General features: G+C 33.2%; 1 protein-coding gene across 3 annotated transcripts; it reads left to right on the forward strand.

The window, feature by feature from the left end:
• The first annotated feature begins 7,413 nt into the window (after positions 1-7,413).
• Positions 7,414-13,326, forward strand: LOC107617680 (uncharacterized). Of its 3 annotated transcripts, none has more exons than XR_001615031.3 (3): positions 7,414-7,827; positions 9,752-12,170; positions 12,966-13,326. XR_001615031.3 is itself a non-coding variant. In XM_088499484.1 (3 exons), exons 2-3 carry the CDS (start codon positions 9,792-9,794, stop codon positions 12,102-12,104), a joined length of 2,025 nt encoding a protein of 674 aa, XP_088355610.1. In that variant the 5' UTR covers positions 7,423-7,827; positions 9,752-9,791; the 3' UTR covers positions 12,105-12,438. The 3 variants fall into 3 exon arrangements, 2 of the variants coding, with proteins under 2 accessions (XP_088355610.1, XP_016174991.1); XM_088499484.1 differs by lacking the exon at positions 12,966-13,326 and having other exon boundaries at positions 7,423-7,827; positions 9,752-10,910; positions 11,199-12,438; XM_016319505.3 differs by lacking the exon at positions 12,966-13,326 and having other exon boundaries at positions 7,688-7,827; positions 9,752-10,452; positions 10,513-12,438.
• Positions 13,327-15,043: the final 1,717 nt, after the last annotated feature.

The following is a 15,043-nucleotide window of genomic DNA, read 5'->3' on the forward strand; positions in this document are numbered from 1 at the left end:
ACAACGAAAAGGATGACAAAAGTATTGAGAGTTTGGGACATTCATCTTGCAGCTCACAATAAAAATCTGAGGACACTTGCTGCAATAAGAGCAATTAAAAAAAAAACAAAAAGAAAAATAAAATCTGAATTTGAACCAAATTGACCAATTTAGGATGGTGAATCTAATGAGAAATTATGCAACCAAACAATTATAATAATTTGATAAAAAAGGAGGATGAGTAAATTATAAATGTTAGATAATTAAAATTATTGATAAGTAGTTTATTAACGATCTACTTAATTTTAATTATTTTAATTATAAAAATAAATTACAAATGTTAGATAATTAAAATTATTGATAAGTAGTTTAATAATGCATTAATAATTAAAATATCACAACTGATATTACAATTTTAATCGAATAATTAAAATTATAATAATTTACTCATCCTCCTTTAACCACATTCTATTAGGTTGGTCATAATAGGTGAGTAGATCCAACAATTATTCGGTAAAGTAGAGATTATTGCCCCTTCTTTGAACGCTTACATCCATGTAGTTGGAATCCGAATTAGTGAAGACAACTCGATGAGGTATTTTATAGATGTGATGCATTGTAAACGATTGTGGTAAAAGACAATTGAACTGGAACATTAGACGATAAGAACAACTTAGAGTAACAACAATTAATAAATTATTAAAAGAATAATATAATAGAATGAGTATATGAAAAATATTATAAAAAATTATAAATTGTACCTTAAAAGGATCAACTTCAATAAAAAATGAAGAATACATTCTTATTCTATGAAGTAGTAAAAAAAATACTAAATATAAAATTATGAGCTGACTCTCAAATTTAGATGTATGTATTAGAGGTGTGCATGGGCCGGGTGAAACCGGGTTTGATGTGATCCAGACCCGACCCGAAATATATACCGGGCCTATTTGTTAGACCCGAACCCGACCTTAGACCCGATGAAACCTATACACTTTTGGGCCACGATTATACCGGGTAAATACCGGGCCGTTAACATTATATTACCTTGATACCTTCTTGTAAGTTAGCATGTAAAAATATCCAAATTTCCAAGACTCCAACTATTATTTGACATGGTAAAATTCACTTAGAAAAATATAATAAGAACTAACTCTTCTCTAAAATTAAAGTATAACCATAATCAATACTAATATTGCCTAATAATACCAAATATTTAAATCAATACAAATAACACAAGATTATGCATTAGTCTAAAGTCTTATGCATTTTAAATATAAAACATTAACTTATAGTCTTATATATAATGACTAATAACACAAAATATGAAGGTTTACAATACTTAAATTTCACATAATAATAACCATCATCCATCACTAATAACACAAAATATTAATTGTGTATGATGACCGGGCCACCGGGCCGATTTCGGGTGACCCGAGCTATGGCCCGGACCCGACCCGAAATAATGACCGGGTCTACTTTTGAGACCCATACCCGACCCTAGACCCGATGAAATCACATCAAATTAGCCCCTAAAGTGTTCGGAACCGGGCCGGGTCTTCGGGCCGGGCCGGGCCATGCACACCCCTAGTATGTATGATAGAAAAACACTATTTATAGACCTTAGTAAAACAAAAATAAATATGTAAATTAATTACTATTAAGGCAATTTGTTATTATGTACAGTAATTAGGCATTATAATTGATAAGTAGTTTAATAGTGCATTAAATATTGATTTGATATAATTATAATGAAGATATGTTCTTAAATTAGTATAATTATATATTATTCATTAAATATTAAATATAATATAATAATATAATTATAATAAATAATTTAGAATAGATGAAAAATTTTATTCGTTTTGGAGGGAAAACGGACTCACGAGAAAGTGACACGTCACTCTTATTAGCTAGGGGAAAACCCAGTTTTAGTATATTAAGTAGATATTTGATTTGATATTGTTTTTAATACATGTGTTTAAAAAGGTAGAGATTTGTTTTGTATAAGTTCAATTATGAATTAAGAGACAAATCATGAATTACATGATTTTTTTAAATTTAGATAAGTATTTGTGCTAATTTTAATTGTAATATTTGTTATTAGGGATATTTTAGTAAATTTAATTGTGATAATATTAATTTTAATTAAAAATATTTGTTATTAGGGGTCTTTTAGTAAATTAAAAAAATTAGAATTGATAATAATTTTAATTAAACATATTTATTATTAGGAGTATTTTAGTAAATTTAATTGTGATCATGTTAATTTTAATTAAAAATATTTGTTATTAGGAATATTTTAATTGTAATAATGTTTTAGTAAATTTATTATTAGAGGTATATTTCATAAATTTAAAAGAAAAATAATAATATTTGATTAGTTTTATATTTAACTTTTTAAAAAAATTAAAAAAATTCAATATTAGGGGTATTTTTGAAAATAAAAATAAATATTTTTATCTAAAAATTATTATATTGAATTTATCTTGAAATATATTTATATGTAAATTTTTTCATGTATTTATTAAGTTTAGTCATGAACCTTTTAATTTGAATAAGGATAATTTTGACATATTAAATATATTTAATATTAGAGATATTTTAATAAATTAAAAAAAATTAAAATCAACAATAATATTAATTAAACATATTTGATATTAAAGATATTTTAATAAATTTAAAAATAAAATAAAAATAATATTTTATTATATTTATATTTATTTAAAAAATTAGAATTTAAAAAATTTAAATAAAAATATTTATTTTATTATATTTATATTTTATTATATATATTTATTAAATTTAATTATTAATATTTTAATTAAAAATTATAAGGACAGTTTAGATAAAATATTCACAATTTTTAAATATATTAAATATAAACCAAACAGAAACTAAAATATTTTTAGACATATTATTAATATTTCATAAATTTTATTTTTACAAATCAAACTTAAGAATACTATATACTTAATAATACTATTCCAAAAAATCATATTCCTAACAATGATATTGATAAGCATAAAAATTAATCCTTCAACCACAGGCACCCCAATTGTTCTTCTTCGTGCTTGGTTGCATGCTGCTCACTTCGTCACCCGCTACCACCACCCTCCTCTGCCCTCTGCCATCTTCACTGATTCGTGCTGCTCGCTCCTCACTGCTCACTGCTCACCCACCACCACCACCACCACCACTACGCAGGCCGCAGCCACTCTTCCTCACAGCCTCAGTGCCTCTGCCCTCTTTCCATCTTCTTCTTCGCCGTGCTTACCCACTACCGCACCCCAAAGCCCACTACTCAAACTCCCTAATCTTCTCCCAAAGTCCCCAGCCTCTCACTTTGTCACACACACTCCCTCCCTCCCTCTACGCATTCGAATCTCTATCTCAAACATTCAAACGACGGCGACTACTTTCTCCAGCGTTACTCCCATCCTTTCACTGCGGCAGCTGCTGCTGCTGTGCTCTCTACTCACCTATTCTTGGTAGCTGCCTCTATTTCTTATTCGTTGATTATTGATTGATTATTGATGACTTGATCTATTAACAATATGGATTAGTTGATTTTTTTTTAATTTGTTTGTTTATCGATCTATTTTATTAGATTAGTTCTGGTTTTGCCTCTTTATGAGATGAAAATACGGCGTGTGATGAACTGATTAAATTAAACGGTAGCTCTTTAATCTTTGTGCTTTGTTCTGCCCAAATAGAACCTTAATTTTCTTGTTTGTGATTAAACCTTGTTAGTAATAATGAACTAATTAACATTCTAGAGTCTTAATTTGTTCTGTTTTGCTTGTCGTTTGAGTGTAACTAAAAGACAAATGGAAGGAGGAAGGCCTTGGTCTGCTTCTGTTTTGCTTGTCATTTAGGTTCACTGATCCATCTTCATTAGACATAATGTAATGCTATTGATTTATCTTTTGATCCTTTTTGTATCTTGGACATACAACATTTAAAATTTCTAACAACTTGTAATATGTGCTTGCATCTTTATAGGCTATTTCCCTTGAAATTGCCTGCTTTCCTTTGATCAGCTGTTATACTAAATCTGGACCTTGATAACATAATTCAGAATTGTCATTATACGAAGAAAATTGTCAGGTCTTATAGTTGTGGCCCGGTTTTCATACTCGTTTAGACCTGATATAGTTATGACCCGAAAATAAAAAGATTTTATCAGGTATAGGGCCGGATTTTGTTCTCAAAAAATTAATCCGATTAATATTTACGGTTGGGTCTGAGCCAGAACAAACCCAGTTTTCACCCGGTTCATGAACAGTCCTACTGGCTTGTACCTATGGTGGTTGCTGCATATTTGTTGATCCATAATAATAGGATATGCCTTTTGTTAACATTGTTTAAAGCAAGGGTAGGGCAAGAGCGAAGACATAAATGAACCAAACAATTTAAAAGAAGAAAATATTATTATAAGAAGCTGCCAAAATTTATTATATCCTTGTTGATAGCAAGTCCAAAAACGCTATTTTAGGGATCAATATTCATGGGCGAAACTAGATGAAATATTAGAAGGGCCAAAAATATTTACACAATAAAATAAAATTAAAATAAAATTAGGGGACTATTGCCCCCCTTTCTCTATATGTAGCTCCGCCCCTGCGGGCAACATTGCTGTAATACTCTGAGCATTGGAAAAGAGCATAGTTCTAAAAACCAAATCGAACCGATCAATTCAATTGGATTAATCGAGAACCGATCATCTAACTGGTCCGGTTAAACCTATAAATTGCCTAGCAAAAAATTGGTAAAAAATTGGTCGAACCAGTGGTTAATCGGTGAACCGCAGACTATCCGATTTTTTGGAGAGTTTTCAGTTCGAAAATAAACCCTCCAAACGGCGTCGTTTTGTTCATTAAGGAAAAAAAGAAGAAGAAAGGCTAAACAAACCCTAAATCTACTCTCGTTCAGTCTTCACTCTTCACAAACTCATCTCTCCTCTCTTCTCTGAGAAGTGAGAACCATAGAAGCCAGTCAAGCCACTAATCGAGTAGCCACCGCAGCTCGCTGCCACTGCGTCCTTGTCATCGCCGAGCTCGCCTTCTCTGTTTTCGCCGGTGTCACCTCCTCTGTTATCGCCGTCGCTCGCCTTCCTCCTTGCCACCGGTAAGCCTCGCCTCCTTTGTTCGCAGTTTCCCACTTTGCAGCCCCCAATCGGCACAGCCACCGCAGCCTGTAGGCACCGCATCCCACAGCCACCGCATCCCTCAATCTTCTGAGGTTATTGTTTGTTAGTTTAGTAATTGTTTGCTGGGGTTATTGATTTATTTATTTGCATGGTTTTGAAAACCAGACCAGACTGACCGGTCAAATCGGTTCAATCAGAAACCGACGATGCAAGCGGTCCGGTCCTCTTTCTATAACCGTTTAAAGAAAAATCGCTAAAAAACCGTCAAATCGGCCAAAAACTGACTAGTTGAACCAGACCGGTAACCAGACGATTGAACCGGACTAGTAACCGGCCAATTCGGATAAAACGACGCCATTTTTTAATTTGTAAAAAATAAAGGAAACGGATCTAGTGATCCACTCGTGACCCAACCTCCCCTCTTCCCCTAATCATTCATTCATCCATGTTTTGGAGAACCCTGAGTCTGAATCAAAGAAATCCTAGCCGCGTAGCCCTCCGCCTAACCCTCCATCGTCGCCGCCTAACCCAGGTCCTCAGCGCCGCCGCCGTCCCACGTCCTCAACACCGTTGCTTCTTTCTCTTTCCCGTGTCCGGAACCCAGTAACTCGGCAGGTCATCTTCGGCTCTTCTTCTTCGCTGGCTTCTCGGCACGGACCCAGGTTAGTGGCTTCTCTTCTTCATCTTCACTGAATGTTTGGTCTTCTTCTTCAATTTTTGTTCCATTTTTCTTCAAGTCTGCTTCGGTCTTGGTTTCAACTGTTTCAAGTTTGGTTCTAATTGTATGGTTCTGTATGTATGGTTCTGATTATATGGTTCTGATTGCAAATTTTGTCTTGTTCTTGGTTTGAACTTTGAAGCTCTGAAGTTGTTGTTCTTCGATCTTCTTCTTCGGCCTTCTTCTTCAATTTTTGTTCCGTTTTTCTTCAATTCTTCTTCTTCGGTCTTGGTTTGAAGTTTGGTTCTGAATGTATTTGTTGATGGATCTGTAATTAACTAATTACCCAGGTTAGTGTTTTAGTGTTTTCTCTATTTTTAAATTTATTGTTACTCTATTTAGTGTTTTCTAATTGCTCGTTGGCTAGTGTTTTACACTTTTACTGGTTGCTGATGGCTCCTAATTTTTTTGTTCACATTTGCTAATGGCTTTGATTTGTAGTTGCTAGTTTTGCTTTGATTTGTAGTTGCTGGCTCCTAATCATTGATGGTTTTGCTGGCTTTGTTTGTTGCTGAATGTTGGTGGCAGAATTTAGATATGGTCATGTTGATAATTTTTTGATTTTTCAATGTGCTGTGGCTGGTCTTTAATTTCGTATCTGGTTATGGATACTTCTTTATTTTGTAGTTGCTGGTTTTGCTTTGATTTGTAGTTGCTGGCTCCTAATTATTGCTGGTTTTGCTGGCTTTGTTTGTTGTTGAATGTTGGTGGCAGAATTTAAATATGGTCATGTTGATAATTTTTTTTATTTTTCATTGTGCTGTGGCTGGTCTTTAATTTTGTTTTAATTAATAAAACTTTTATTAATTTCAGTTATGGATAATAGTATTAATCAAGAAGCAACTGCTAATAATAATGCATCTGTGAATAATAACTTGTTTGTCAATCCTCCTATTTCGAATAATGCTGCTCATCCTAATCCTAATCCACCGAAGCAAATTTGCAACAAGTTCTTACAGATTTTGATGATTGATAAATCATGATGTTGTGATTTAATATTTAGATATGTTTTTTTACTATTTAATATATGAGTTTGTATTTTGATAAGATTATATGGATTTGGTTGATGATATTTTATGTAGTGTTTTAAATTTTGAAGATATTTTAAGATTTATATTAGATTATAATTATATTTTTTGATGTTTATTTATAATTTATTTATTATTTTATTCTAAAACGGTTTTTTCAGTTAAACCACCGATTGGACCGATTAGACTGGTTGGACCAGTAAACCAGTGACTAGAGCGGTTCGATAACCGGTCCAGTTCTCAGAACTTTGTTTATTTGTTATTTTCATGGTTCTGAAAACTGAACCGGACCAGCCAGTTCAACTGGGTTAACCGGAAACCAGTCACCTAGCCGGTCCGAGTAAGTCTATAAATCGCCTGATAAAAAACCGGTCACAGAACCGGTCGAACCGGCGATTAACCGATGAACAGGTAGACCGGCCTGGTTTTTTGAAGGGTTTCCGGTTCGTTAAAACTCTCGACACGGCGCCGTTTTGCCTATAAAAGAAAAAAAAAACCCAACAAAAAAAACCCTAAATCACCCTAGCTCAGTCATAGCACACACACTCCTCCTTCTCTAAAACTGAAACTGAAAACCAAATCTTGAAATTGAGAGAACCCTAGCCCCCAATCGCGCAGCCCTTAGCCACCGCAGCCCTCAGCCACCACAGCGACTGTTTTGACCACCGCAGTCCCCACAGCTCCGCAGCACCGCGTCGTTGTCATCGCCGAGCTCTTTTTCTCTCTCTCTCTGTTCGTCAGCGTCGTCGGCGTCGTCTGGTCGTCGGAAGCAAGGTTGAAGATTCTGTCATCGTCGTTGTCGAGCTCTCTCTTCTCCTTGCCCTCGCCGTCAAGCTTTCTCTTCTCCTTGCCCTCGCCGTCAAGCTCTCTCTTCTCCTCCGTCGAGTTCTCTCTTCTCCTCGCCGTCGCTGTCGAGCTCGCTCTCTGTCTCTCTGTCCCTTCCTCTGGTCAGCATTAAACACTGCATCTTGAATTTGATTTTGCTTGTTTTGTACTGTTGATCTGTTATTAATAATACTGATTGAGTTGTTGGGTTAGTCCACTGATTTTGGGTTTGCTAAGATTTTGTTAATTTTTTATTATTCTGAGTTGAGATTTTGTTAATTTCTGATTATTTTGAGTTGTTATATTCTGCCATCACAATATTGTTGCTGGTTTTCTGATCTGTCTCTTTGACCCTTCCTCTGGTAAGCATTAAGCATGCTTCTTGAATTTGTTTTTGACTTTATGTTTGTTTTGTACTGTTAATTTGTTGTTAATAGATTGAGTTGCTGGGTTAGGTTAATGATTCTGAATTACTGATATTTTGTTAATTTCCAATTATTCTTGATTTGTTATATTCTTTCATAAACTCATAATAATATTGTTGCTGATTTTCTGATTTTGTGTTAATTTTAATGATGTCCAACAATGTCAAAGGGATTATATGCTTTTATATACTAATATGCTAGTTTATTATTATACACTGATAATCCCTATGCTTTCATATCTTAATAGTTAACAGTTAACAGTTAACAGTGAATGAAATAACAAAATTTGTTTCATTCAAATTCAATAAAGTTATAGTTATTATGTGAAATTATAAAATTTTAAATTTTATTAGATTAAAAATTATTAAATTTAAATATTTAAAATTATATATAGAATTTTTAATAGAATTTTAAATAATTTTATTTAATATTTAATTAAACCGGTTGAACCTCGATTGGACCATTGAACTAGTGAACCAGTTACTTTACCGGTTCATTGACCGGTCTGGTTCTCGTAACCTTGGTTATTTCTGATTTTCTGTTCATGATTTACTGCATAACATTAGTTTGAAAGTGATAACGTATGAACTTAAAATGCTGAAACCTGTAACTTTAACATGTTAATTAGTTTGTGCCGAGTTCAATTTTATTTCTGGTATTATGGCTAGTGCTTTAATTTTTTCTGTTAATACAAGAAAACTGTGCAGCCTTTAATTTAATTGAAAATTCTCTAATTATTGGCGGAATGTTTTAACTTAAAAAAGAATACTCTAATGCTAACTGATTATAGCGGCTACTGTATTATTCTAAGTGAAGAAAGGTGAATAAAGATTATGGAGTTCTTAGATTTAAGGTGAGGCTCCATTTTGTATTGACCGTCACCAAAATCTACTAACAGGACAGAAGCTTGTATGCAATTAACATTGACAAGTCCTCTTGTTTTCTTTTTGTAGTTGCACTTTTTTATCCCAACATAACCAATTAAATAATGCAATAGGCTATTGATTGTTTGCTGGTTTAGTAATTGTTTGCTGAGGTTATTGATTTTTGCTGGTTTAGTAATTGTTTGTTGAGGTTATTGATTTTTGCTGGTTTAGTAATTGTGTTTGTAATTATGTGCGTTTTGGTTGTTTTTCGTTATGAACTTTGATGTTTGAAGTTGTTTGTGAACTTCTAATATTAAATTATAGATAATTTATGATGTGAAATTGTGAAATTTTGAATTTTTTTAAGCTAGAAATTATTGAATTTATATATTCAATTATAGGTTTTTTAATAATTTTGTTTAATATTTAATTAAATCGGTTGAACCAGTAAACCATTGAACCAGTGACCTCACCGGTTTATTAACCGGTCCGGTTCTTGCAACCTTGGAAAAGAGAGAAGAAAAATAGTAGTCCTGTTAATTTTAGTTTCCTTGATCAATATGCTTGGGCTTGGCTGAGAATTATTGTTGATAACACCATTTAAAGTAAAAGTAATATTGTTTATCTATTCTGCTCTTAACGTATGATTTGCTTTATTAAGTAACTGTATCCTATGACTATCTTAATTCTTCCCTATGACTATCTTAATTCTTCTTAAGTGTGAAAATTTTATGCCTACTTTTTTTTTTTTCCAGATTTATGTTGGGTAGCCTCTGATAAAAGTGTACTTGTCTAATGGATGAGAAAGTTAAGAAGTCAAAGACTGAAGAAATCTGTTTGGAGCCAAATGACAGGAAGAAGGATAAGCACATGAAGAAAAAGAAAAAACACCGAAATGATAAAGCACTCGATTCAGATAAAATTCTTGAGGGAAATTGTATTGATGATGATGGTGAGAGACAGGCTTGTTCCAATGATAAATTTACGAGGAATAAAGAAGAGGATGGGAACATTAGTAAGAAGTTGAAGAAAAAAAGGATAAAGGACACTGAAGTGTTACATAATGCGATTGTTGATGATAAAATATTGCAGGTAATGGATGACAACCAAAAAAGCAAGAGGAAGAAGAGAAAAATTTGCAGTGATTCATTAACTGCAATCCAAGAAATAGGTTCTTCAAAACCAAAGAAAAGAGGGAAAGTTGTTGGGAATTACGACTTCAAGGACCATGAGGGTGATCCTCCTTTGGCCAGAATCAGCACTGGAGATGCTAATGCACATTCACTTGTCAATGAAGTTGATGATCAAGGTGAGAAGACGGAGAAGAATAAGAAGGAACTGAGAGAAAAGGGTGATTATTTTGTCGTTCCTAGTGACCGGCAAGACAAAGAGACAGAGAAGGTAATTATTAATAAAGTGAAAAGGATTGAAGAAGATGACTGCAAAACCAATAAAGGTGATACTTGTTTTGCTGAAAGTATTGTAGCTGATACTTCTTTGGTCAAAAGTAATGAAGGTGAAGATCATCAAGGCAAGAAGATGAAGAAGAAGAAGAAACTGAGAAATAAAAGCAAAAGTAAGTTTGAAAGCACTGAAGATGATCAACATTGTGCTGAAGCCAATGAAGGTGAAGACAATAACCAAGGCAGGCAAAGGAAGAAGAAATTGAGCAATAAACGAAAAAGTAAGGATAAAAGTGAGTTTAAAAGCAGCAAAGATGATCAACATTGTGCCAACGGCAATGAAGGTGATGATGATAACCTGGGCAAGAAGATGAAGAATGGTAAACAGAGTGAAGAAAGCAAAAGTAATGAGAGAAATGAAGTTAATGATCAAGGAAGGAAGACGAAGATAAACAAGAAAACTAAGGAAGGCACCACATCCAAACTCAAACGAGTAACATTTTCTGATCAGGTGGAGGTCTGTGGTGATGGCTTAATACGGTGGCAAAGGTATACGAATGAAGAAGATGAAAAAATTAAACAGGCTGTTTTCGACTATATAGAGACTCACAAATTGGGGGATGAAGGTCTTGATATGGTTCTTAATTCTAGATATCACCCTGAAGTTAAACATTGTTGGAAGGAAATTGGAGTAGCCTTGCCCCATAGGCCTTACATTAGTGTATATAATCGTGCACGCATTTTGTTTGCTAGGAAAGGCACCACATCCAAACGCAAACGAGTAACATTTTCTGATCAGGTGGAGGTCTGTGGTGATGGCTTAATACGGGGGCAAAGGTATACGAATGAAGAAGATGAAAAAATTAAACAGGCTGTTTTCGACTATATAGAGACTCACAAATTGGGGGATGAAGGTCTTGATATGGTTCTTTATAATAAACATCACCCTGAACTTAAAAATTGTTGGAAGGAAATTGGAGTAGCCTTGCCCCATAGGCCTTACATTAGTGTATATTATCGTGCTCACATTTTGTTTACAAGGGATGAGAAACACACTTGGACAGCTGAAGAGGTCGAGTTTTTAAAGAAGACAGTCGAACGACATGGATCTGATTTTAAATCAATAGCCGAGGCAATGGGTAAAAATCGACTTCATGTAAAGGATCAATGGCGTAGAATAAAAATGACCAGAAAGAGAGGAGCATGGTCTCAGGAGGAGTATCAAAAAGTATTTGATTTGGTAAGCGTTGACCTACGTGCAAGGGCTTTAGAAGACACTAGGAATAAAAAGCATGGTATGTTGCGAGATAATATTGGTTGGGAGGCAATTAGTGACAAATTGGGAACTAGATGGAATGGAGGAATTTGCCAAAAGTGGTATTCTCAACTAACATCTCCTATGGTTGATAAAGGTATTTGGAGTGATACTGATGACTACCGCTTGGTAGATGCCTTATTTAGCTTGGATGCTTGCAGCATGGAGGAGGTAGACTGGGACAATTTGCTTGAGCACAGGGATGGTGAGTTATGCAGAAAACGATGGAATCAAATGGTTCGATATATTGGAGAGCATGGGAGAAAGTCATTCACTGAGCAGGTGGAAATTCTTGCCAAAAGATATTGCCCTGATTTATTGGAAGCAAGAGAAGCCTTTGATAGCCAACCTGTCATTTGTGGACGATCTTGCGAAAAGATATTGCCCTGATTTATTGGAAGCAAGAGAAGCCTTTGATAGCTAACCTGTCGTTTGTGGACGTTGTTATTTTGTCAGGTGATTTTCCTGGGGTTAACTGACTTTTTCTAAAACTGAAATGTAATAGATGGCAGTTATAATGCTTTTGTGGGATCATTTATAGCCTTTATTCTGCATATCAAGAGCTTTACTTTCTATTGAAGTGAATGATAGTATTGTTTTCTTGTGTTAAATTTTTCCTCTTCTTCTGAGTCTTTCTTTTGATTAAAGAACATTGATGTATGTTTTGTTACACTTTGAAATTCATCTGATGAGGGGGAAACCTCGAAAAAAAAAAAAAAAAGAATGATTTTCTGCTTTCTGTCGAAAGCTGGAAGTCACTCGCATGATGAGAATAGTTGATCGCATTCTTTGATGATTGTTCAGAGCATATGCATTTTGGTAGATGTATGACTTAACAAGCATGCAAATTATTTTCATTAGAATGGGATTTTATGCTCAATCAGTGATGTTTAGTAAAAGTTATATGTTGAGTTTTGTTCAACTAGATATTGTTCTGCGAGAACCAAGAATAAGTTTCATCGTCGTAGTGTTGAGAAATCTTTTAGGAAAGATTGAATGCTCCAACTACCATTTGACTATTACAACATTGCCTTCTCTTCAATTCCTCCCACTCTTAAGAATCTTCAGTATCCAAGTTCCTTGAAAGTTCACCCTTTTTTAGAAAATGTTTAGGTCTTTCACTCCCTTGTATGCTTACAAATCATGCTCTTTTGTTATTCTATCTTGCTTTCTAATTTCTGCAGAATTCTGGTTTTCAAATTTGTTATTGCATTGACCTTCTTTGGTTAATTGTTTGATACCTTTTTTCAGGTTAATGGTTTGAAACTTGTTGATCTTTGGTTCCGCCTGATTTATTGAACCACGTTGTATTGTGCACTTGTTTCTATTTTCTATATTCTGCCGTATAGCAAGGTTTAGTTTGTTGTTCTTTCTACGTTCTGCTGTATTGGGTTGAATATCAATTCCATATTTGAATATTTCAACTCTGCATCATGAAGTTTCTTTATACTGTGATGTGCAATGTTATTTTACTGTTAATGTAACAAAATCTTCAGCATTATTACGAAGACTTTGATGCTGAGGGTCTAATGTGTTGCTTTTCTAAAGCATAATGTTTCTTGATTAGGAACCAAAGTTGCTGCTACAAGCAATGTTCATTGTTCTTCTTTCAGCCATGTGTATTTTTGTTTATTTAATTTCAAGTAATTGAGTATATTGTCTTGCTGCTAAAGGGCGTGCCTGGTGCTCTGTGAAAGTTACTATCTCGTCTCCCCATCTTCCTGAAGACCTAGAAATTGCTTTTCGAGAGGGGAATAGGATTAAATTTAAGTGTTTAAAAATGTGATGAATTTAAATGTATAAATAATATTATGCTACTTATATATATAAGAAAGCAATGGTATAATTATACATTATTTCTCTCAACAAACCTCACCTCCTACTGTATAAGATCGTGTTTGAAGATTATAAGATACTAGATTGTTCTCATGTCAGCCTGTCACATTTTCATTGTTTTCAGTTTTTCTTAAAACATACATTCTCATTGTTTTGTTGTATTTTCAACAATAATTTAGAAAATATATAAAATCTCAGACTAGACAGGATATACATCATTGAAAGTAACAATCGAACTGAAGCGGTGGTGTCACCGCTTGATTGTTCAGATAGTCAGATTTAGTAGTTGATGTCAACCATTAGGAGTCACCCTAATTCTCATTTAGAGAAAAATTCTACAATCAAACAAAATAATTACTCAAGTTCAACCAAGTTATTAACTTGTTTCATATTCCACACGGCATCCTCTTTTTACTTTTTTTTTTGTCTTTGTATGCTGCTGCTGCTTCTTACATACATCATTATTGCTGTGGTTATTTCTTTTTCTTCTTTTCTTTTTTTTTTTTAACTATGATTGTCGTTGTCACTACCACTACCACCTCTTCTTCTTCATTTTTAATTTGAATTTTTTCTTTTTCTTCCTTTTTCTCCTCCACATCTTCCATCTTCTTCATCATCATTATCATCATTATTATCGATATTGTCGTCATCGATGTCTTCTTCTTATAAGTAAATAACATTGTTCATTCTCTTTTTAATTTTTACACCTGTTCTGTTTACTTTCACTACTTATCTACAAGTATTTTCACTTGTTTTTATTTTTATCAAAATTTATAAATCTGCAAATAAAATCTTCATGAGATAAATTCTTAACTCTATCACATCATTTAGTTGAAAATTTTAGTGTTAGAATGAAGATATTTAGGTGTTATTTTTTAAAAATTTATGTATTATTTTATATATCAGATATACTGTTCATTATTTTTCGAAATTTTTCGTTTGTTCTGCTTAATTTCGCTGCTTTATTTACAGATTTTTTTCACTTATTCTCTTATTCTATTAAAATTTGTAAATCTGTAACTCAAGTCTTCATGAAATAAATTTAGTTCTATCACATTATTTAGTTGAAATTTTCGGTATTAAAGTGAAGAGATTTCGATATTAGAGTGAAGACATTTCGGTGTTATTTTTTAGGAATTTATGTGTTATTTTATATATCAGATACGTTATCTTTTTCTTATACGTAAATGGCATTGTTCATTTTCTTTCGAATTGTTGTACTTGTTCTACTTAATTTCGATGCGTTATATAATAAATTTCTATGCTATTTTTGTTTCTAGCAAGAATTTAATCCAATAAGTGTGAACCTACATTTATCAACTAAATAAGATTGCAAAACAATATAGACCTGTTTATTCAAGTCTAATATAAGAAACAATTCACCTAAAAGAAGAACTAAGAGCAACAAAAAAAAAAAGAAAGAAAGAAGAATAAGAAGTAAACAAATTTCTGTGTTTTGTAGCAAAATTTCAGTGTCAAAATTAAGTAATTTC

This window comes from Arachis ipaensis, chromosome B9, assembly GCF_059453495.1.
Source record: "Arachis ipaensis isolate K30076 ecotype BB chromosome B9, ASM5945349v1, whole genome shotgun sequence".
In the NCBI taxonomy this organism is placed as follows: Eukaryota; Viridiplantae; Streptophyta; class Magnoliopsida; order Fabales; family Fabaceae; genus Arachis; species Arachis ipaensis.

Bases quoted from the DNA above. Each gene is read 5' to 3' on its own strand.
- LOC107617680 (XM_016319505.3), top strand. From the start codon at position 9,792: ATGGATGAGAAAGTTAAGAAGTCAAAGACTGAAGAAATCTGTTTGGAG. The intron at 10,453-10,512 runs GTGATACTTGTT...AAAGTAATGAAG, and splicing joins TGACTGCAAAACCAATAAAG to GTGAAGATCATCAAGGCAAG.